This window comes from Abramis brama (assembly GCF_963993115.1).
Source record: "Abramis brama genome assembly, chromosome: 7".
Taxonomy (NCBI): domain Eukaryota; kingdom Metazoa; phylum Chordata; class Actinopteri; order Cypriniformes; family Leuciscidae; genus Abramis; species Abramis brama.
Window position 1 is genome coordinate 10307228 of NC_139969.1, and position 21795 is coordinate 10329022.

A 21795-nucleotide genomic window follows, 5' to 3' on the forward strand; every position below is an offset into this window, starting at 1 on the left:
TACGTCATCAGACTTCCCAGCCTGTCGGGGGCGCTCCCGATATTATAACAACCCTTTTTTCCCTGAAATGTCCCCATATGTTGCTCTAAACTCTTTCCCTCGTTCCTCCTTAATGTAATAAACGCTTATTACATGTTTCCCCGTATGTGAAAGCAATGGATAGCTGCCCACAGAGGGTGGGGTGTCAGGGGAGAGGTGTTCTCGCTGCATAAAAAGGTTATGTCGTAAAGCAGAATGTCGTAAACCAGGTGCGGAGAGGGGCCTGGTATGGGGAGGGGGTAATAGAGGGGGGAGAGGGGCTCAATCCGCGAGGCACTGTTTAGACACAGCGCAAAAATCATGGCGGATGGCCCCAGGTGCCAGCGCAGAAAACAGACACAACCACAACGCAACAACGGTGAGTCCCACAGGCTGAGATCAGATCACACGCACTAGAACGAAAGGCAGAAAAGTTGTTTTAAATTTGTTTTTCCATCTTTAGACTAGTTTAATGACGACTTGTGAAGTTGTGCAGTATGGGAGTGGACTGGGCACCGTTATACCTGAGTCTGCCCGGACCGTTATACGGAAGGACGCACGTCTCGTGCACTAGCTGCGTGTGCATTACACCGCATTAAACACAATTAAGTATTTTAGCGTTTGTCCTGATCAGAAACTTGTGGCGTAGATTAAATCAAATAGTGCTGTACTAGAGTATTTGCTGCTTATAAAGCAGAAACTTTTATGGCATTCAAATGACTGATCCCTAGAGGGCTTCTTGACAGTTGTCGGTACTCACAAATTTAATAAAATATTTAAAGGGACAGTTCACGCCAAAATCATTTAACATGTTTCAAACCTGTATGTTTAGGACCTGTTCAGCAGAATGACAGCCTCAGTAACCATCCACTTTTATTGTAAAATAGGTAAGTGAATGGTGACTGGTGACCAAGCCTGTCAGTCCATAACATTCATCCTAGCGTCTCTCTTTTTTTTTTTGTTACACGAATGTTAGAAATAATGAGCGAATATTCATATTGAGTGAACTGTCTCTTTAAGAGCGTCCAGTCCTGAATCTTAAAAGCCATGGTTTGCGAGCCGTCTTTAGTTAACGTTAGATGTTTTTTTCTAGATTTTACAAGAGAATATTTTTATTTAATTAATAGCTAATAACAATCTGCCATATTATTAAAAGTTTTTCCTTCTCATTAAATATATAGCTTATGCCATACATCTACGTGCAAAAAAGTCTGGAGAAAAATGCCTATATCAATAAGATCTAACATAAGATTTATTAAATTAACTTTAAAAGTACATAGGATATTGCATTCACCCTCTTCATTATTATCTAAACATCCACGTCCAATATTGCACAGAATGAATGTTGACTTCTGGTTCGACGTCACTTTCTCTTTAAATAACCTTTTCGGTAATCCGGTAATATAGTCCGCCGTGCAGTGCCGTTATGAGCACCTTTTCCTGTGCGTGCGTGTGACAAGGAGCGCGGATCCGCTCGCGACGTAACACGCCCAGGAGCCGTCAACGTGTTTACCTGAACGGTGAGAAGACAACGGAGCGAGCCAATGTCATCTTTTACCGTTCATCGCACTCCTCGCGTGTCCAGAGCAGTGATTGCACAGACGCAGGAAGGGAATCGGTGTGTGAAACGCGATCTGCCCGACAGAAGCGCGAGAGAGGCGCCCAGCACACTCCACGGCAAATGGCAACTTGTGCAGGTAGAGAGAATAACGTTATGGTGTTTGATGGCAGACGTGCTTATGTCGAGCTTAGACCGATGACCTCTTTTATTTAGCTTTCATCCACTATAGAGTGATATTTCGCTGTATGCTCGTTGCTAGAAAACAGATTGTTTTGTTTATATTTTTATTTCCGCGCCGGAGTTTAGTTTCAGCGGCTGTAGAGTGGTTGGGAAAGGAGGACTTAGTGCATAAGGTGGTTATTAGAGGTGCTGTCCGTCGTATTACTGATCAGAAGTCAAACAGGTCGTTTTTCCCGTAAGGTATTTCTGTAATGGCGGTGTGGACCGTTATTTGCTGCAGTGAGGGCGGGGCGGCTGCTCTCGCATGTCGGAGACGAGCCAGGTAGGATAGGTGACGAAACACCTACATAGGTGCTTTCATTGGCATTTTTTTTGTAATTGTACAATTTTAATATAATATTTAAACGCGATTTAAGCTGTATGACGACAGTGACAATTTGCAGCTCACGTTTCTTTGTAAAGGAAACATAGGTAGTCTATTCAGGTCCAGAGAGGCGCTGATTCACTGTGTCCGTCGTTATAGAGCGAATTTACAGTTTTATCCCTATCAAACATGTTGAGATTTGTTTCGGTTGTTTTGTGCGATATGACAGATTATAAAATTTTACAAGAATACACAGCGAATATGTTTTTTGTGGCGCGGACGGATGTATTGTGAGACGAACGGGTGGTGTGACGTAAGCACTAGGAGGAGTGAAGCTGCTGTGACTTTTATTTTCATTCTTCATGGTTCTCGCGCTTGACATGTTCACGGGGCCGTACGATCTTAAGGGCGTTACTGCACGGAAATGAGGTCACACGCTGTATTTCATTGGTCCAGTTACTCAGCCTCATGTTTGTTTCTGGAGAGATGTCTCTGTAGAATCAGCTGTCGTGTGTGTGTGTGTGTGTGTGTGTGTGTGTGTGTGTTTGTGTAGGATATCAGCCATGGAGAATGTGTCATGTGAGTTTAAGTTATTAGGGAGCACATAATATTAGAAGTGGGCATTTTACATATCACTTACATTCGAAGTGAGATGCAGAAAGACAGAAAATGACAGCCAAATAGTAGTTGCTTTGAGAATTTTTTTTAGTAACCCAAGGTAGTATTTCAGAAAACATGAAATGAAGGTTATGCTTTGAGAGAGGGCATGTTTTTTCCATTCCTCATTCCTCCTGACCCTTTCAGTCGACCCCTGACCTATGAGGCCACACATGTTATCATTTAGCTTTTCTTTCTGGATTGTTGTTTTTAAGAATTCAGCTGCCTGTTTCATAATCTTAAGGGATATATATATATATATATGTGTGTGTGTGTGTGTGTGTGTGTATGTATATATATATATATATATATATATATATATATATATATATATATATATATATGCATGCTAGTATCTTCACATTTTCTTGCCAGGTATTATAAACTGTACTAATATTGATATAATATCAGGTATTACTCTCCCCCTCTCTCTCTTTCTCTAGATAGATTAGAAAATTACCTTTCAAATGATGCCAATGACATTTATAACAATGAAGTACATTGTAATGCGTGTCTCAATGTGTGTTGTAAAGGTATATGCATGGAACAAGCAAAGACAATAAGAACACCTGTAGCACTGAGCTCTTCTCACACTTCCCTGCTGATGGAAAAGGGATATGTGAGGGCATTAAAGAGCTTTTCACATTTCACTCCGTGTTTGTGGGGGGGCTTGTGACTGCTGGGCATCTCTTTTTGCATGCTAATCTCTCCCAGTGGTTTGCCGCCTCTTTGTACGGCAGGGGGAAAGTTTCTCAGGGTGAAGGGGGGGGGGTCTTCTCTCTTTCTTTTTTTAGGGTGGGGGAGGGTTGGGAGGGACTTGTGTTTGTGTGATCAAAAGAAGCAGATAATATATGTCGGTGATTAAGTTTACATGGATGTGAAAAAGAAAAGTTTTTAATTGGTCTCACGTGGCTCATACAGTGTGTGTACATGAGGGCTCTTATTAACCTAAAGACCTGGGAGAAACAAACCTCAGGTGACCACCACTGCTCCCAAGTGATCCTAAATAGATTATGTGCCGAGACACACACACACACACTTAATGCATTACATGCCTCTCTCTCTCTCTCTCTCTCTCTCTCTCTATATATATCAAATCAAATCAAATCAAGTATATTTGTATAGCGCTTTTCACAATACAGATTGTATCAAAGCAGCTTCACAGTATTAAAATAAAATAATACAACAAAGTTTGTTTCTAGTGGAATTTATTGATTGATAGAATAAAATTAAATATCCCCAAAATATCCCCAACTGAGCAACCCAAAGGCAACAGTGGCAAGGAACCGAAAAAACTCCATCAAGCGGCCTAATGGTGTCCTAAAACTCCATCAGGTGACCTAATGGAGAAAAAAAAAACCTTGGGAGAACCCAGTGTGTGTGTGTATATATATATATATATATACACACACACACACACACACACACACACAAATGCATTTATACAGTTGAGTTCATAAGTTTGCATGAACCACATGATGTTTATCAAAATATTAACGGAAATTACAGAAATCATTCTGTTATCTTTTGTTGTGTAACTTCCTTTATGACTTTTTTTGTGATAGATAGGTGCATTTGTTACATAGTTTCTGAAGACCAGCACTATATTTTAAAAAAAGTTATATTTTGTATGTTTGTGTTAAAGGAGTTTATAAACTTACAAGACAAAAGAGGGTATTGTAAACTTGTGCAACTATATAGAAACACATACGAAGAGTTCAGATGCAAAAGCCTCTAAGTGCCATCTGAATTTTTCTTCTAGAATGATCATTTTTATCAAGCTTGTATATTTAAGTTCAGTAAATTCACTTAAATGGCAATGAAAATTACCTATTAATTGTCATTTAAGTGAAATTACTGAACTTAAATATACAAGCTTGATAAAAATGATCATTCTAGAAGAAAATTTCAGATGGCACTTAGAGGCTTTTGCATCTGAACTCTTCATACATAGATCAAAATACTTACAGTAGATCTAATATATATTATATCAGAAATAGACTATCATTCAAAAGTATTTTTGTTGTATTGTAGTGTTATTACAGTTTTATTATACTACAGAAAAGATTCTTTTCATATTTTTTTCAGGATTCTTTAAATAGAAAGTTCAAATGAACTGCATTTATTTGAAATAGATATCTTTAGTAACATTAAATGTCTTTAGTGATACGTTTGATCAATTTAATGGATCTTTGCTAAAAAATTTAATTTCTTCCTATATCCACAGTCACACACATAATACATTTAAGTTTATTGCTGACATTAGATATTTTTTAATGTTTATCGGCAGTCTTTAAATTCATCCCCTTTTAACATATACACACAAACAGAAATGTAAAATTTAATGTGCTTATACAGTTAATGCACTTATTGGTTAATTTGTTTTTAGAATATCAGGGTGATCCTGAATGGTACTCTCTTATGTGAAGTCAGAGCGTCTGTGGTTGTGTGTGTGTGTGTGTGTGTGTGTGTGTGTGTGTGCACATATGGTGGCAGGTGCACTCTATAACAAGCCAAATCAACACATCCCAGGAAGTGTCACATAAAATGGAGCTTGCCATGGTGACCTGATTGTGTTGATTATGAAGTCACACTGGAAACGGTTCTACCTGCCAACACGGCCTGTCACTCAGATGGTGCACAATAAACACACCCATGAAGGCAGCACAAGTGCGCATGTCCTTAAATGTGCACCCAAAAAACAAAAACATAATTTACTCACCCTCATGTCGTTCCAAACCTGTATGACTTGATTCTGTAGAACACAAAAACAGATATTCTGAAGAATGTTCATGCTGCTTGTTTCCATACAATTAACTCTCTTGCTACATTAAAAGTCTACTGATACAATAGAACATGGTCAGGTTAGATGCCAATGCCATATTGAATTTTATGCGGATGAAAACAAGGCTGTGAGGGATAGACTTAGTCTTTACACAATGGCACGCCCTGTATAAAGGTTTTGGATCACATCATTTTCACAACTTTGAGGGGGTTTTTTTTCTGAAAGTTGCTTAGTCAGCTGAACAATCGGTATGTTGTTAAAAGTACAATCCACGCACTGCAATTATATCCCTCACAGCCTCGTTTTCATTGCAGTCAAAAATTAAATATGGCGCTATCCTGACTAAGGTCTATAGCTTTGTGTAAAGAACGGACAGAAATTTACGGTGTGATTCATATCAATCAGTTTTGTCATTATGAGTGTCTCTTATTGCCACAGAGAACTTTAGTATAGCTTGAGTCTAGGAAACAATCAATCGTCTTGTTTAAAAAAAAAATATATATATATATATATTATGATGAGATCCACCATTCTGATTCAGAGACGATCGCATGCTCCTCATTGTGGCTGGAACAATGAATGAAATGAATTTTTGCAATTTCAAATGTATTTTTATCAGGGCCAAATCATCTCTGATTACTACACACCTGCTCTAGTGACTGTGGTTTCAGCTGTCCACGGGATGGCACAGACATTCAGCAGTGATCTGAATCAGCTGTAGAACAGAGAAGGTTTTTGAATGAATTTTCTGTCTGTATGGCAAAAAAAATCATAATTTCCATTTCTTGCATGCACAGGTATGTGAAATGACCTCGCACAGATCATTTCAGAGAACAGAAACCTTAAACGGGAACTGTTTTTTTGCACAATCAGATCACTTTTACATCACTTCCTGTTGACATCCTCAAATTCTGCCAGTAGAACAAACTGGATGAGCTCCATAGAAACCAAGCATGCTTAAATCTGTGTGTATTTAAAAACACAGATTTGACATGCACATCTGGAAATATTCTTTGTGTCACACACACACGTTAGAGATGAGTTTTCCAGTACCTCATATGCAGCTTGTGCACAATTTGAAAACTAGAGCTCTAGGATTTAGAGAAAGGAATGGGCTCTGTGTCAAAATCACTGCATCTGCGCTAACATGCTATTAAAAACACTTTTAAACACTGCTCGTCTTTCCTTTCTTCAACGTGTCTCTGATGATGTCACACAGCAGGTAAAAAGCTTTTCTGGGCTGCAGGAAACTGATCTAAAAATAGACGAATCTCACTTCCTGTCTTTAGGGCACAAATTCTACCTTTATTGTATGCATGCTCATATATTTGTTCATCAGGGATGTGTGTGTGTGCTTGTTTGATCGTGTAAACCCTCTATTTTCACAATAATTTTACATTTTAGGTTTACAGTAATAATAATAATAAAAAAATAAATAAAAAAAAATCACAGCTGTTACTGATTACAGAGACATCACCACTTGAAGTGTCCTGTTTGCAAACACATGCGCGCGTGTTTTAACAGACATGGCCAATGGATAAAGGAGAGTAAGAATATCACTGTTAATTTGCCTTTGGGAACATCTGTGATCCTTAAATGAAAAGGCCATTCTCTCTCTGTATTATGTAGTGAGGAGTTTTAGCAGTGTGCCGGAGGCGACCTCAGATTCAGATGATGAAGACAAACTGCACATTGTGGAGGAGGACAGTATTGCTGACGATCCTGGCCAAAAGTCCTCAGTATTCCAGCTCAAAGCAGCACGGCAGCTCTCTGACACACGCACACAGGATGGTGAGTAAACAAACAAGAGATTAGAAACTTAATGCATTTATTTTGGTTACAAACCAAAACATCAAGTTTTCAGAAACAGATGCAATTGTAACCTAAACATTTTAAGGATTTATGTAATAGACAAAGTTGCAAGAATAAGGATGATTGATGTTTGAGAGATAACATCTTACCACAGCAAGGTCGACGATCTGCCATCGGTGAGTGTCTGAAGGGCTAGTTTTTGCGGTGTGTTTCTCACATCGGCGGGAGTTCCCTCAGTTCAGCATGTTGAATTGGTATCGGGGCCATCGGTGAGAGAGATCACTCTGATTGGCTGTTCAGTTTAGCGAGCGGCACACACAGAAGGCTGTTCTAATTTTAAGTATCTTACGTAAGCATTCCAGAATCTAGAATGAAGAAAGTGATCAGCATGATTGATTTTCAAAATGATAAGCAAGTGCTGCTTTGTATATCCGCAGTCTTAGCTTCAGTTTCCCTTTTTGAATGATTAATATCGACTATTGATACCTGCTGATAAAGACAATTATTTCCCTACACGCAGGCACAGAACGCACATGCTAGTTGACAGTCGCCTGTAGTCCTTTTGGTGTGTTCAAGCGCAGCTTTTTGGCCGAGACGCAGCCAACGCGAGGTAACAACATGGTTAGCTTTTGTCACCGCTAGTTCTTTGACGTCGACTTTGTGTGTCACAGCCTTAACTGGTACATAATCTAGGCCCTGTTTGGTGTACACAGGTCTATACAGGTGTAAACGGGGTCTAAAACATTTTGAGCTTGTTCAGTTTTGACCACTTCCAGAGGTCGTCGAAAACACATTGAACCGGATTGTTTTCGTAGTGTAAACGCTCATGTGGTCGAACGCGTTCAAACACAACCACAAAAGGCCGCCTACTGATCTAATGAGTAAACATTATGGGAAGCGCGCTAGCCAGACTCAAAAGGATTTAAACTTTGTTCGCTGGAGACCCAAATTTGGTTTGAAGACGAAAAACGTACCAAACACAATGTTCTCTCACCATTCCTGATTTCTAGCACACACTCACCGCGTTTACCGTGATCTTGCGGCTATCAGAGCAGAAACGAAAGCTGCTGTTTTAATAGTACATTGATGTAATAGATTTGTTTTTGTTTTCTTTCAACAGATGGCAGCCTGGGGCCAGATGCTTCAATACAAGAAATAAGGGTCAAAGGTCAGTTTAGTGCAACACTTTTATTTGTCAGTTAATTTCATAGGCTTTTACCAGTATAAAGGCTGGATTACACTACACGACTTTTGCCCCAACTTTCAGTATGGATGAGTTGACGCTAGTTGAGCCAGTCTGCAAATTTTGGGCAGGTGGAGTTGACAGATTTCACACAAAATCGTGTAGTGTATGATGGGCACAGGCTCAAGTTTTTAGCTTCAGACTATGATCCCATCCAATCAGAGGATAACCAAACAGGTTAGATATTTTGAGCTGATTTTAGAACACATATTGTTTTCATTTGTCACACGTCTTCTATAAACAAGGCGCATTTCTGCATGAGTTTGTTGTGTTCGGAACAACTTGAAAGTCTGGTAGTGTGCGATCCTCAGTCGTTTAGTGTATGATGCCCAGTTTTTCTGTTACCATTTACAAAGCCAGAAAGTGTATTACAGCCCTAAGAAAAGACAGCAAGACATACATCAGAAACAACAGGGAGAAACAGGAGTGATGGGATCAGGATATATCAAACAAGTTTATAGTTTCATATTCGGGTTGCCATCTTAAGGCTTATTTGGGCACTTGGGCCTTCTTGTCATGGAAAGATCTTGAAATTATTTTGGTAAAGGGAAAAATAGCTGACATGTCTATGAGAGTGTGTTAGCGCTAGGATGGCTGGATCAGGTGTGTGTGAGCTCATTTCTCTCTCTCATGTCGTTATTACGCCTTACTGGCCCATTTCCCGGTCAAATATTAATGCACTGTTGTATTAAAAAACTGCTATGTTACCATCCAACATACAAATTCTGTGTCAGTGTATGTCACACCGTTTCCATTTAAACCAATGTGTGTTTCACTTAAGGCCTCAGTCAGGTTGTTTTTCAGTGTCCCACGGGTCCTTAAAAGTTTAAGGCAATAAAAAAGGTCTTAAATATATTAAACGGTATTAGAACGGTCTTAGTTAACATTTCATGAGGATCACGATATGGCTTAATGTGAATATTAAACCTCAAAAGGCTATGATTTATTTGTGAGCAGTGCATGTTTCAAAGTAAAACTGTTGTGCATTATACAGGCTTGCGGTTTCAGTGAATACCATGCATTTATCATCGTGCAAAATCATTGCATTTCTAAAAAGTACATCCCTGTTGTATACAGGGGTTACCAGGGTATCCTCTGCTTTTCTGCTGTACCCCTATACGCGCCACCTACTGTCAGAGAGTGAATTTTCATTTATTTTCATTCAGCCAGTGGATCTAAAAGAAGCTAATGTGCATTATAATAATCTAAACAATTAGGAGAATAAGATAAGAGTTGTTTAAATTGTTGTTTTTACAGTCATTTTATAGTTTGGTTGCTCTACCCCGCACATAAATCACATATGGTGTTCATTTTATTTGTGCACCTCTTAAAAAACCCTTCAGATACCTTGTTTTTGTGTATGCAAATATATTTGATGCTGAAACAGAAGCTGAGAAGACGGTATTTGTGTGCATTTTAGTTGATCTAATCTGCCTGTGTGTGTTTGAAAGAGGAGTGTGTCACTGATGAGGAAGACTGTGCTGATAATGAAGTGGCCGGTGAGGAAAAGCAGACGGAAACTGAGCCTATTTACTCAGACGCCCAGGAGGAGCATCAGAGAACGCCAGAACGAGGGGTCCACGATGAGAACGGTACCAAACTAGTTTTTTGTTTTGTTTTTGTCTTTCCTTCAGTTGCCATCAGCTTTTCCTCTACAGTTGAATGCATAGATTGATTACGACTCTCTCTCTGTCAGGTACTCCTGATGCATTCTCCCAACTGCACACCTGTCCTCACTGTTCCCGTGGTTACAAGCGGCATACGTCGCTGAAAGAACACATTAAACTACGGCATGAAAAGGGCGATGACAACTACTGCTGTTCCCTCTGTAGCTACACCTTCACCTACCGCACGCAGCTCGTCCGTCACATGACCGCACACAGACACGTCCGAGAGCAGGTACAAGCAGCACTCACACCTTCATGATGTTCACACCTCTGCAGAGGAAATGACACAGAGCTCTTGTTCACAGTCATATGTTGACTCAAACTACTTTGAAGGAACAAACGTTTTCCTGTCTCTTTTCTCAGCGGACTATTTCTCAGTCGGGCGGAAACAGAAAGTTTAAGTGTACAGAATGCTCCAAGGCCTTCAAATACAAACATCACCTGAAGGAGCACCTGCGCATTCACAGCGGTCAGTTGCCAGCCACGGCACAACTTAAGTACAGAAATGATTCTGATATAACCCTAGTTAATGTCTTTGTAAATCCAGATTAAACCCACCCACTTTTAAGTCAACATTAGGATTAACACCAGTTTTAACCCTAGACTTTGAAGCCCTGTTCCAGAGAAGGGTTAACGTATTAGCAAATATTATACAGTAAAGGATTGTAATAGAGAATCTACCGCCAATTATGAAAAACGACAAGTGCCTAATTTTAGTTTCAACGTCTGAGGGAAACATCTTTTAAGATTTTTGATATGTTTCAGAAACGAAAAAAAAAGGAAGCTTGTTTGCACATCGGTATAAAATAAATATTTAAAGTTACATTGTAAGATAAAGTTGCAATTGTGTAACTGTTTTTTTTCTCCTCTGAGGGCTTCCATAATAACCTTCAGAAGGTTGATGAAATAAGCAAATTAAAACAGGTCAATTATTCAATCAAATTTACAGTAAAATATCTTGTGAAATATTATTACAATTTAAAACAACTGTTTCTCATTTTGATATATTTTTTAAATGCATTTTATTCCTGTGATGCAAAGCTGAATTTTCTGCATCATTACTCCAGTCTTCAGTGTCACATGATCCTTCAGAAATCATTCTAATATGCTGATTTGGTCCTTTAGAAATATTTTTTTATTATCGTCAATGTTGAAGAAAGTTGTGCTGCTTAATATCTTTGTGGAAACCATGATACATCTTTTTCAGAGTTCTTTGATGAACAGAAAGTTCAAACTTACTTTTGAACAGTAGTGTATATCAGTGACTACATATACTTTTGTAATCCATAAGCTTCTTTATCTCTGTTTCTCTACAGGTGAGAAGCCATATGAATGCTCTAATTGTCGGAAGCGTTTCTCTCACTCGGGGTCCTACAGCTCTCACATCAGCAGTAAGAAGTGTGCGAGCGTGACCAAAGCGGTCAACGGCCTGCCTCGCGCACCTGGAGTGAAAACGACTCTTACCATTTCTCGCCCCACACAAATCCTTTTGAGGGAGAAGGTGGAAATTACCAACAAGCCTCTGCAAGAGCAGCTCCCCCTAAAACAGATCAAACAGGAGCCTGTTGAACACCAACCCAAATCTGCGCCAGCAACACCTACAATAGCCGGCACAAATGCCAACGGGGTCGTGACTCCGCAAGGCGTCATCCAAACCTTGGTCCTGCCCACTGTCGGGCTGGTCCAGCCAATCAGCATCAACCTTAGTGACTTACAGAATGCGTTGAACGCTGCGATGGAGGGCAGGCAGGTGTTGACTAGTGGTAATGCAAACGGAACAAACGCTAAAATCATAGGCCAAGCGCAGACGCAAGCTGTCATGTTGCAGCCACAGCAGGGACAGCCCCAAGTGATCTCCGCCATCTCTCTACCGGTTGTGGGACAAGACGGAAATACCAAAATTATCATCAACTACAACCCCCAGCTAGACCCACAACTCAAGGGAGTAAAAGTGAACACAATGCAGCCCACAGTGACCCAAACCGGTATGGCGCAACCAAAATCTACAGCATCTGACATCGCACAGCCAAAAGTGATCCAGCTTAATTCGGTACAGTCCAACTTGACCGAAACCCAAGCATCAGGTACACCTAAACCTACACAGGTAAACATAATTAAACCAGTCCAAAGCAAACCACCATCTATCATCAAGATAACGCCAGCGCAGGCCGCCAGGTTGGTCCAAGCTCGGGCGGCACAACCTAAGCTCACCCAGCAAACTTTACTGCTAGTGAGGAGGGCAGATGGGTCGCAGAGCCTTGTGGTTCGACAAATGCCTGTCGCCAATCCCAACACACAGGGCACCGAGATGAAATCAACCCCAGACAAAACTACAAACACACCAGCAGCAGAAAGAAAAGAGACAACTGAAAATACCAGTTTGCTGGAGGATAACTGTGAACCACAAAACCTGACTGCACCACCAGAAATCAAAATCAAAACCGAACCAGACTCCCCGTCCAAGATCGAGACCGATATGCAGAGTGAAGGAGAGAAAGAAGAGATGCAGACAGATGGAAATAAAGAAGAAGGGAAACAAACAACAGCAACAACTGATGCATTCTCACACTCTGGAACGGTTCACAGTGGCGTCGCTTGCGGAGATAACTTCCATAACTATGCGACATGTCTGGTTTGTGACAGCTCCCAGAGTAAACGGAAGCTCGCAGACTCGCTAGACAGTGACGCCAAAGCGTCGCCTACAACTATCTCTCTCACCTCTCTGCTGGATAAGGATAAGAGTGGAGCAGCAGAACGCCTCCTCCCTCTTCTGAAGGCCTACAGTCAGAACCCAGAGCCTACTGACAGGCAGCTGGCACAGGTGGCCAAGACTGTCAAGTTACCTCTAGAGGCGGTCAGCAAGTGGTACCAGAAGATGCGCTCGAAAAGGATATTGCTGCAGGGTGCAAACAACCCGAAAAACGACAAAGAGGTAAGTTGACTTTTTTTTTTATTGAACTGTAAAATAGAGCTTTCACAAATTAGGGCTGTTATGAACACAAATAATTGTGGAATTAAGTAAAAGTTTAACATAGATACAATAATGAGTCATTTATTTCTATTTAACATGGATTCATGATTAAATAAGCTTATATGATTTTCTATAAAGCTCGGAAAAGTTGTGATAATATTTGAAACTCTAAAAATACTTACAAATACAGAACACATGTATATTCAATTATATCAAAAGGTTTTTGGAAATAAATCTTTTATTCAGCAAAGACCTTAATCAACGCAACAAATAACGGCGACGGCACGCAATTTATTTGCACTGAAGCAATAGTGAAGATTAAAAAACAAAACAATAATGGGACAATACTTCCCACAGACCACCAGAGTTCACACAGTTCACACTCAAAGACAGAGGTGAAAAACAGCACTTCCTTACTGAAACAGTTGAAGATGAGAGCTCTGAGGACATTTGAGCATTTGGTTAACAGTAATTTTCTAACATCCTGCAATTTTAGCAGACCCTGGCTTATCCTGAGACCACAGGTTTGTTTTGTTCTGCATGGTGTTTGATGTTTCACCAAAAATACATTTTTGCTGATGAGGATGAAAATGGAAGGGAGAAGATGGCAGGACAGAATTTTGGTTTTGAATAAGAAATGAATGTATGAAATTCAAATTGTATAAAAAATATATAAGCTGTGATGTAGTTAATATGGTTTATTTATTTTTTGGGCTAGAAGTAGTTCTGAATGGCCGGTAACTTACAAATTTAGTAGCCAAATTGGCCGGTGAGTGAAAAAGTTAATTTCAAACCCTGTATGTATGTATGTATGTATGTATGTATAATATATATATATATACACACATGTATACATATATATACATATATACATACACTGTATATATCAACATGAAAATTTCACAATATTACTGTATTTTTTATTAAGTAAATGCAGCCTTGGTGAGCACAAGATACTACTTTGAAAAACATTTAGAAAATCTTGCCTCAAACTTTAAAAAAGTGTGTATATATAACAAATAATATATTTACAGATATTTAAAGCATAATATCATTTCTTAATTATAGGTCATTATAATTATAACAATTATTATTAGACATGTTAATACTTTCACTTAATGCACAAGGCAATTATATAAGCGTGTCAAGCCCTAAAAACTATTTCTAAGGTGGTCACTAATGATGCCTTTTAAAATGAATGAGTTGTTTCAAAACATGTTAATAATGTCTTACTTTCTTGTCTGACCAAGAAAAATACACCATCTGCTGTGCCTCAAGAAACAAACTCAACTCAAGCCACCTGCACTCCCACTCAACCCGTTGATGACTCCTCAGAGGACACCCAAAATGAAAGTGCCGCTTCACCCGCCTCCCCTCCAGCCAGTCTCTCCACCGATGATCTCGTCATTGTAAAGACAGAAGACGTAGAGGAGGATCTGCAGTCTGAACCGCTGGACCTCTCACTCCCCAAGTCCAGCCCAACTCAACCCAGCACCACCACTAAGCTGCCGGTCTCCACTCAAAAGGAGCCGCTCAACCTCACCTGCCTCAAGAAGCAACCGTTGCCAGGAAACACCATCTATGTGACACAGGGCACCACAGGTCAATTAAACATCATGACAGCGTCATTGCCAACATTGGTTGCCATAGCAGAGCCAGGTGGTGTCCCGTGCATCGGCACTGCAATATCCGGTAACAAACGAACCATCCTGATTCCTCAGCTCACCTACACCTACACCACCAACTCCAGCATCAAGACCCCTGATAGTGTCTCGACAGACACGAAGGGGACGGTGATACTCAACAACTGTCCGGTAAGCACAACAAATACACACAAACATTAAGGTCTGCTCGTACCTTTCTTCAGACCATCATTCCAGACTCATTCGCTCTGTGTTTCTCTCCCTCAGCAGGTCCCGGACATCGCTTCTGACTGCGTGTCAGGGGTAGAGGACCAGAACGATGAAGATTCACCTCTCATGAAGAAGAGGAGGAAGACTGCCGGGGGCTTGTACGCCTGTGATCTGTGTGACAAAATCTTTCAGAAGAGCAGCTCACTGCTGCGACACAAGTATGAACACACGGGTACGTAAAGCCACACATGATTTACAGCACTTGGACACTTGAAAAGGTATTAATATAGTATTAGAAAACAAAATATACCTGTAGATCAACTGCTGACAACCTCTTGGAACTCCAAGGTCTTGGGTTTGATTTACAAGAAAAGCAATGATATAAAAAAATATTACTACTAATAATAATAAATATAAACATTTATTGCTCTATAAGTCACTTTGGATGCAATTGTCTGCAAAATGTATACAAGTAAAACTACTATTGATGCACTGATGTATCCTCCAATAGTTGGTATCAGACATTTGCAGACTTTACAGAGTGTTTGACTCTTGCCTTGTCAATACAAGATCTTGACCAAAAATTGATGCACCTCTTTTGGTCAAGATCTTGTATTGGCAATGCTAGAGTCAGACACTATGTAAAGTCTCCTCCAGCACATCCCAAAGACTTTCAATGAATTTAAGGTCTGGACTCAGAGGTGCCAATTCATGTGTAAAAATGATTCTTCATGCTCCTCCCAAACTTTCCTTCACAATTTGAGCCTGATGAATCTTGACATTGTCATCCTGGAATATGGCCATGATACGTCTTTCTACATGGTTGTTTAAGAAATTAAAGCTACACACTATCAATTAGGGCTAGAAGAACTGTTGCCAAACGTATAACATGTTAGAAACATAATAATCACTGCAATAAATTATCCAATCATTGATCATTTGCTTATTTAAATCCAAACAGCAACTTTTTTTTTGGCTGGGCAGTGTGGGATATATATATATATATATATATATATATATATAAAAACACCATGATCTAATACAGTGACATTCCTACATTTTGCAGCCACTGTACCTGTTAATCTGTTCTCCCTTTATGGTAAACTTACCGTATTGCATTATCATTCCCAGGTAAGCGACCTCACGAGTGCGCCATCTGTAATAAGGCGTTCAAACACAAGCACCACCTGATCGAGCACACGCGACTACACTCCGGAGAGAAGCCCTACCAGTGTGACAAGTGTGGCAAACGCTTCTCTCACTCGGGCTCTTATTCTCAGCACATGAACCACCGATACTCTTACTGCAAGAGGGACACTCATGAACTGCCAGAACAGATCAGCACCTCCACTCCTCCCTCTCACCTCGACTCAGACGAGAGAGAGAGCGACGCAGAGGACGAGGAGGAGGAGGAGGAGGAAGAAGAGGATTTATCCGCTCTGGACATGAGCGATATCAGAGTGGTGCGAGTAGGAGAGGAATACGAGGATGAGGAGGAGAGCGGGGAAGAGGAAGAGCAGGACAGAGGACACGACGAGCAAGAGACAGAGGAAGGAGGAATGGTTATGGAGGTGGAGATTGGAGACACTGACACTCTGGAGGAGGAAGTCGGGGAAACCGTGGAAACTGAGGATGCTATGGAGACGGAGGAATCGAGGGAGGTTTCAGGCAGTGCAGAGGACACAGTTCTCACTCATAATGAAGGAAACACAGAGATGGCAGTCGAGGACTGAAGAACGAACGCTCCTCTTTCTGTCACTCATGTGGGACTAATGAAAGAGATGATGAGCTCTTCATCAAACTAATCGTCGGTTGCTATGGAAACCGTTTCAGCTCTTTACTGTGTATAAAACCCGGGTGTGCCTGATTTACAAAACAACATTTCCTTGTTAAAAAAAAAGAAAAAAAAAGTATTTGAGTATAACAAGGAAAAAAAGGAGAAGCAAAAACTCCAACTCAACTAGACTTCATAGGACTTTTCAGTTGTTTCGCTTTGTTCCGTTACTGAACCGACCTCGGTATGTCAAATTTTCAGTGTTCATGTGTTTTTGTTGCTCTGTACAGTCAGATTTCTATACCTTTATATTTGCCAATGAAGTTTACGAAAATCAGTATTTTAAAGTTTTCAGAAACAAAACTAAATTCTGCACTGCAGGTATAACTGGTTTACTTACAGGGGTGATTCTCACAAAAGGGTCATATTTCACTCCAAAAATCAAAAGAAAAAAATGAGGAAATCATATTTTGCATAAAGAAAATTAAGCCTATTTTTAGGACCATCACAGGCATTATCTTGAAGACAATTTAACACACTCCTTTTTTAAAAGTCTACATCGTTTGTAAAGAACAATTGTAAGTATAGACTTTTTTTTAATTTATGCCATACATTTTAATTCATGATGATTTTTTGATGAATAAACAAAAAAGAAAAACTGTTCAGACAGGATGGTTTTCATGCTTAATTGTCATGAATATTTTCTTCATACAAAATATAATTATTTTTTTCAACTCTTGATTTTTGTTTTGGTGTGAAATATGACCTGGGCATTTCTTTGTGAGACTTACCAGATACTTAATGCCTCAAGTTTAAAATACCATTCAGTATTTTTGTCTTGTTAAACAGGCAATCTGTTGTTAGCATTGCCTCGTTTTCCCATGTGATTGTTTGTCTGCCTTATGAAGGAAATTAGATTGCACTTCGTTATTAAGAATTAATGATTCAATATCATACGAATAATTAATTATGGAAATATTCATAGGAATGCTTCTTGTCATTTAACAATTGAATCACTTTGTTGATATAATTTGAACTGTTCACTTGTAATGAACTACTCAACTGATCAATAATTCAAATTAGATTGTTATTCTATTGAGAAAAAATGTTTTGTAATAAGCACTCCAAAAAGTTTGTCGGTAACTTAAAAAAAAAAAAAAAAAAATGTATAGATACTTTTCACAATCATGACACCATATGAAAACAAAAACCGTCAGTCAGAAAAAAAGGGTTTGTCATTTCAACCTCGAAGGCAGTTTCACCTGTTATTTTGTTTATCTTTGTGTGGCTTTATGTTGTAGCGTGTCAGTCTGTGTTCATTGGTGATGCTCTAAGGAACTGCACACCCACAGCCTTATGCAAGACCGCCAAGCTGTAAGTGCCATTCACAAATGTTAAAATAGTGCTCCACAGTCACACTGGACAATCTAGACTTTAGTCAGCTGGCCAAGAATATAAAAGATAAACAATATATGTCAACATTGATCAAAAACCCAACAGATTTGAGAAATGTACAAAAATATTAAAGTTTGTAACACTGCCATCTACCTGTGATAATCAAAATGGCGCACTTTCAAGCTGTTACAACTTTTCACCTTGCGCTCCTAAAAAAGTTGTTCTCTCTCCTCGCCATAGGATTGTATTGATAAGGAAATCCATATTCTTCATCTAGGTGTTCTCTCTGTTAAGATTTCCAAGGTTCATGGATCTATAGACTACACAAAATGTATCATCCTAAAGTCATCCGACAAATATGGACCGTATGTAATATGACTGTGAAGTGCACAATTAAAGCAGCACTTTGGAAGAGGCGCATAGGATTAATGTTTTAGTTGATTGTGTCTGAGCAGACCTTACAGTATTATTAATTTCAATGTATTTCAAAATGTTTATTCTTTGTGTTTATGCATGTGTATATTGTGTAATACCATCAGTATTATTGTCACTGACAAATGTTTCATTTGTAGAACCTTTTTATATACGTCTTATTTTTGTATTGCTTTATTTATTGCGTGTGTAATACACAATGTTGTAGTTTAACACAATGTATTTTAGATTGAATTTCAGTGCCACGAAGGAGGTTAAACCCTGATATACAGTATATAAATCCAAACTGAACAGTATTAGTTTTATAACTTCAAGTTATTTTTTAATACTACCACAGAAAGTCAATCAGGCAGACATTTGCACCCATTGTTTTGTTTTTTTATTAAACCCTGAACCTTTTCCAACAGCTTCACGGTAATTAATAGTAAATGACCCTTAAACCTGTGATGAAGAGCATGGATTCATGTTGTTGTACTGGTGTTGAAATTGCCATTTTGGAACCAAAATCAGTCAACCCATTTCATTTACATTTATTTTCATTTGTGCCAACTTTGCATTGTGTGTGTAAATGTCACATATTCCACGAGGTGATGATGAACCTACATGTAAGATTTTTCTTCCTTTGTTTCCTTTTATGATGCCCCATAAAATAAAATGAAGTGAAGCACCAGGTCATTTCTTAAATTACTTATTCATTCTCAAACAAATTTAGTGAAAGCATGGTAATATTTAATGTTATTTCTAATTTTTCACACGATAGTTGGTATCCAGGAAGATGTTTAGGACTTGATATAAAACTTAGACCCAAAATTAAACAAGCCTATAATTATAATAAAATAAGCCTATATAAAACAGCTGTGTCAGTGCTCTGACAGGTTATCACTTTTCTGCTTTTTAAGTTTTTAAGAATTATAGGCTTGTTTAATTTTGGGTCTAAATTTTATATCAAATCCACTGTTTGTGAGTTTTTTTCCCCAAAGAAAAAAAAATCCCCATTAGACGAGAGAGGATATTTGGAGTAAAATAGCATTTCACTCATTTTAGTGTGAAATAAGGGAGTGCTAGAACAAGAAATCAAAGATGAAACGAACAAACCATCTGATTACATCTCTATTTTGTCTTTACATGGTAAGTTCGCATCTTTACCTATAAAAATATAATCTTTCAATGTATCAACAGCATTAAAGAAATGTTCTGGGTTCAATCATTCAGATTCTCACTTAAAAAAAAAAAAGCATTTACAGTAACAAACAACAAAAGTCTGAATCAGAACATTTCTTTATACAGCTGCCTTACAAAAATGCTTTGATCAAATTCATAATATTCATCAGGTAGGAGTAAAGAGTAGGTTCATATACCAGTAGTTAAATTTTATGTGAGAATGTTCATGTCAACACATGAAAAACAAAACAACAGTGTTACTGTGATGCTTTCTGCCCCCTGGTGGAGAAACATTGAGAGTAATGACACTCAACAAGATGACCAATTTGCCTTGTCAACTTTATTTTGATCAAGACAAAGCTCTGCAACAAAGCAGAACATTTGATGAATTACATTCAACAGCTATTAACCAAATAACCATCTTAATTCTTATTAAAACATTTTAATAAACCAGTCTCTAATACAATTGTGGTGCCTTTACCTCCATGTGCTCTTTTAGTCCTCACATACACACACACACACACACACATACATACAAATACACATGTAGTATGTCTGTCAGACATATTTACAAAGAGAAATCCAGTTTAACCCACTCACAATTTCTCCCTTTACTTATCTCTCTAATACAAGATCTTCAAATGGTATTTTGTCTAAAGCATACTGAACTCGTTATTTAAATGCTGTAAGTTTGCATGACGGGTCTGGTCAGGAACAGTAGTGAATATGATGTCCTCACAGGGTTAAATGTGTCCTGCACACATCTTATTCAAGTGTCTCTCTAAGGGCCAAGACGGTCAGATGCACTCACACAGCATGAAATATACCTGACATATATTTGCATACCGCAAGAGTTTATGAATCCTTTGATTTTGGACTGATAATCAGGGAAAAGGAGGCTGATACTCAAACAAAAGTGTGTCCGAATTTAGGGAGTCTACAAAATAATTCCAGTGTTTCCCAGCAGTGGTCAATCTCAGAGGTCACTTCCAGCAGTCCAGAACAGAATGAAATCCATCTCCGCAGAAATTTGAGTTTTAATATAAGGTAAAATCCATGTCTATCATGTCAGTCAATCAGTTGACGTGTCGCTCCAAAATGTTTTACGGTATTACCACGGAAAGATGTGATGCAAAATGTAATATGTCAATGTGTCGCTCCAAAATGTATTACAGTATTACCACAGAAATATGTGATACAAAATGTAATACTAGTAGTGAATGGAAATCTAAAATTAAGCATCAGATTTCTCCCAGAAGCAACATGGTTTTCAATCGGACAGAAAAATGTCCATATTTCAAGCCCTCGTTGCTTGAACCAAATCCAAAAATGACATAGTCCAATGGATTTGGGTATATGTAAAAATAACACAACATCTAGGCAAAAAACATGGCAATAATTTAGTCCAATAAAGATATGAGAAAGGACTTGACAGTTTGTTGAAGCCAGAATGGTGATTTTTTTTCCTTGTGTAAACATTACCCAGACGTGTTCAGTTTTCAGACTGGCAGTCAATGGCCTGTCTGGTCTTCTGGCCCGGTGGAATTTGGTCAAAGGGTTCCTATGCGTGTGACCTACCTGCCAAATATGGTCTCATATTCCATAAGAATCAGCTCAACAATCTGGTTCTGGTAGACCATGTGCACGGCCATATTTGCTGTCTCTGTCTCCGGGCGCAGGAGCGTTGGGCCGAACACGATGGCTACACTCTGGGTGGTCATCCTGTTCTCATCGACATGCTGGATCACTCTACAGAAAGAGAGAAAAGGGTTATAAACACAGGGGTAGTTGACATGACATACACTTTATCTAAAACTGTTTCAGCATTTTTCTAATTATAAACTACCTAATTATTTCCATTTATGATTATGTGCCTTCTAGAGTTTAAAAAAAAGAAGCAAAAAAAGATATTTATTCATCTT

At 38.9% G+C, this 21795-nt stretch overlaps 2 protein-coding genes across 12 annotated transcripts in view; one reads left to right on the forward strand and one right to left on the reverse strand.

The window, feature by feature from the left end:
* Positions 1–146: 146 nt before the first annotated feature.
* On the forward strand, positions 147–19382 carry zeb1a (zinc finger E-box binding homeobox 1a). 4 transcript variants are annotated; one of them, XM_084119138.1, is made up of 10 exons: positions 147–397; positions 7195–7356; positions 8498–8545; positions 10072–10212; positions 10317–10519; positions 10651–10756; positions 11604–13219; positions 14509–15072; positions 15169–15343; positions 16243–19382. In XM_084119138.1, exons 1-10 carry the CDS (start codon positions 340–342, stop codon positions 16842–16844), a joined length of 3675 nt encoding a protein of 1224 aa, XP_083975264.1. In that variant the 5' UTR covers positions 147–339; the 3' UTR covers positions 16845–19382. The 4 variants fall into 4 exon arrangements, with proteins under 4 accessions (XP_083975264.1, XP_083975265.1, XP_083975266.1 ...); XM_084119139.1 differs by having other exon boundaries at positions 261–397; positions 15172–15343; XM_084119140.1 differs by lacking the exon at positions 147–397 and adding an exon at positions 1447–1715.
* Positions 19383–20193: 811 nt separating this feature from the next.
* The window catches only part of arhgap12a (Rho GTPase activating protein 12a), a 28837-nt gene continuing 27235 nt past the window's right edge, over positions 20194–21795 (reverse strand). For all 8 annotated transcript variants that reach the window (XM_084119252.1, XM_084119250.1, XM_084119254.1 and 5 more), the window contains one exon: positions 20194–21622. In XM_084119252.1, coding sequence (XP_083975378.1) covers positions 21448–21622 — 175 coding nt within the window. In that variant the 3' untranslated portion in view covers positions 20194–21447. The remainder of the gene's footprint in view (positions 21623–21795) is intronic.

Excerpts from the sequence above, each read along its gene's own strand:
- zeb1a (XM_084119138.1), top strand. The coding sequence starts at position 340 with ATGGCGGATGGCCCCAGGTGCCAGCGCAGAAAACAGACACAACCACAA. Across the intron at positions 8,546-10,071 it reads ACAAGAAATAAGGGTCAAAG|AGGAGTGTGTCACTGATGAG; the intron begins GTCAGTTTAGTG and ends TGTGTTTGAAAG. Across the intron at positions 15,073-15,168 it reads TGATACTCAACAACTGTCCG|CAGGTCCCGGACATCGCTTC; the intron begins GTAAGCACAACA and ends TCTCTCCCTCAG.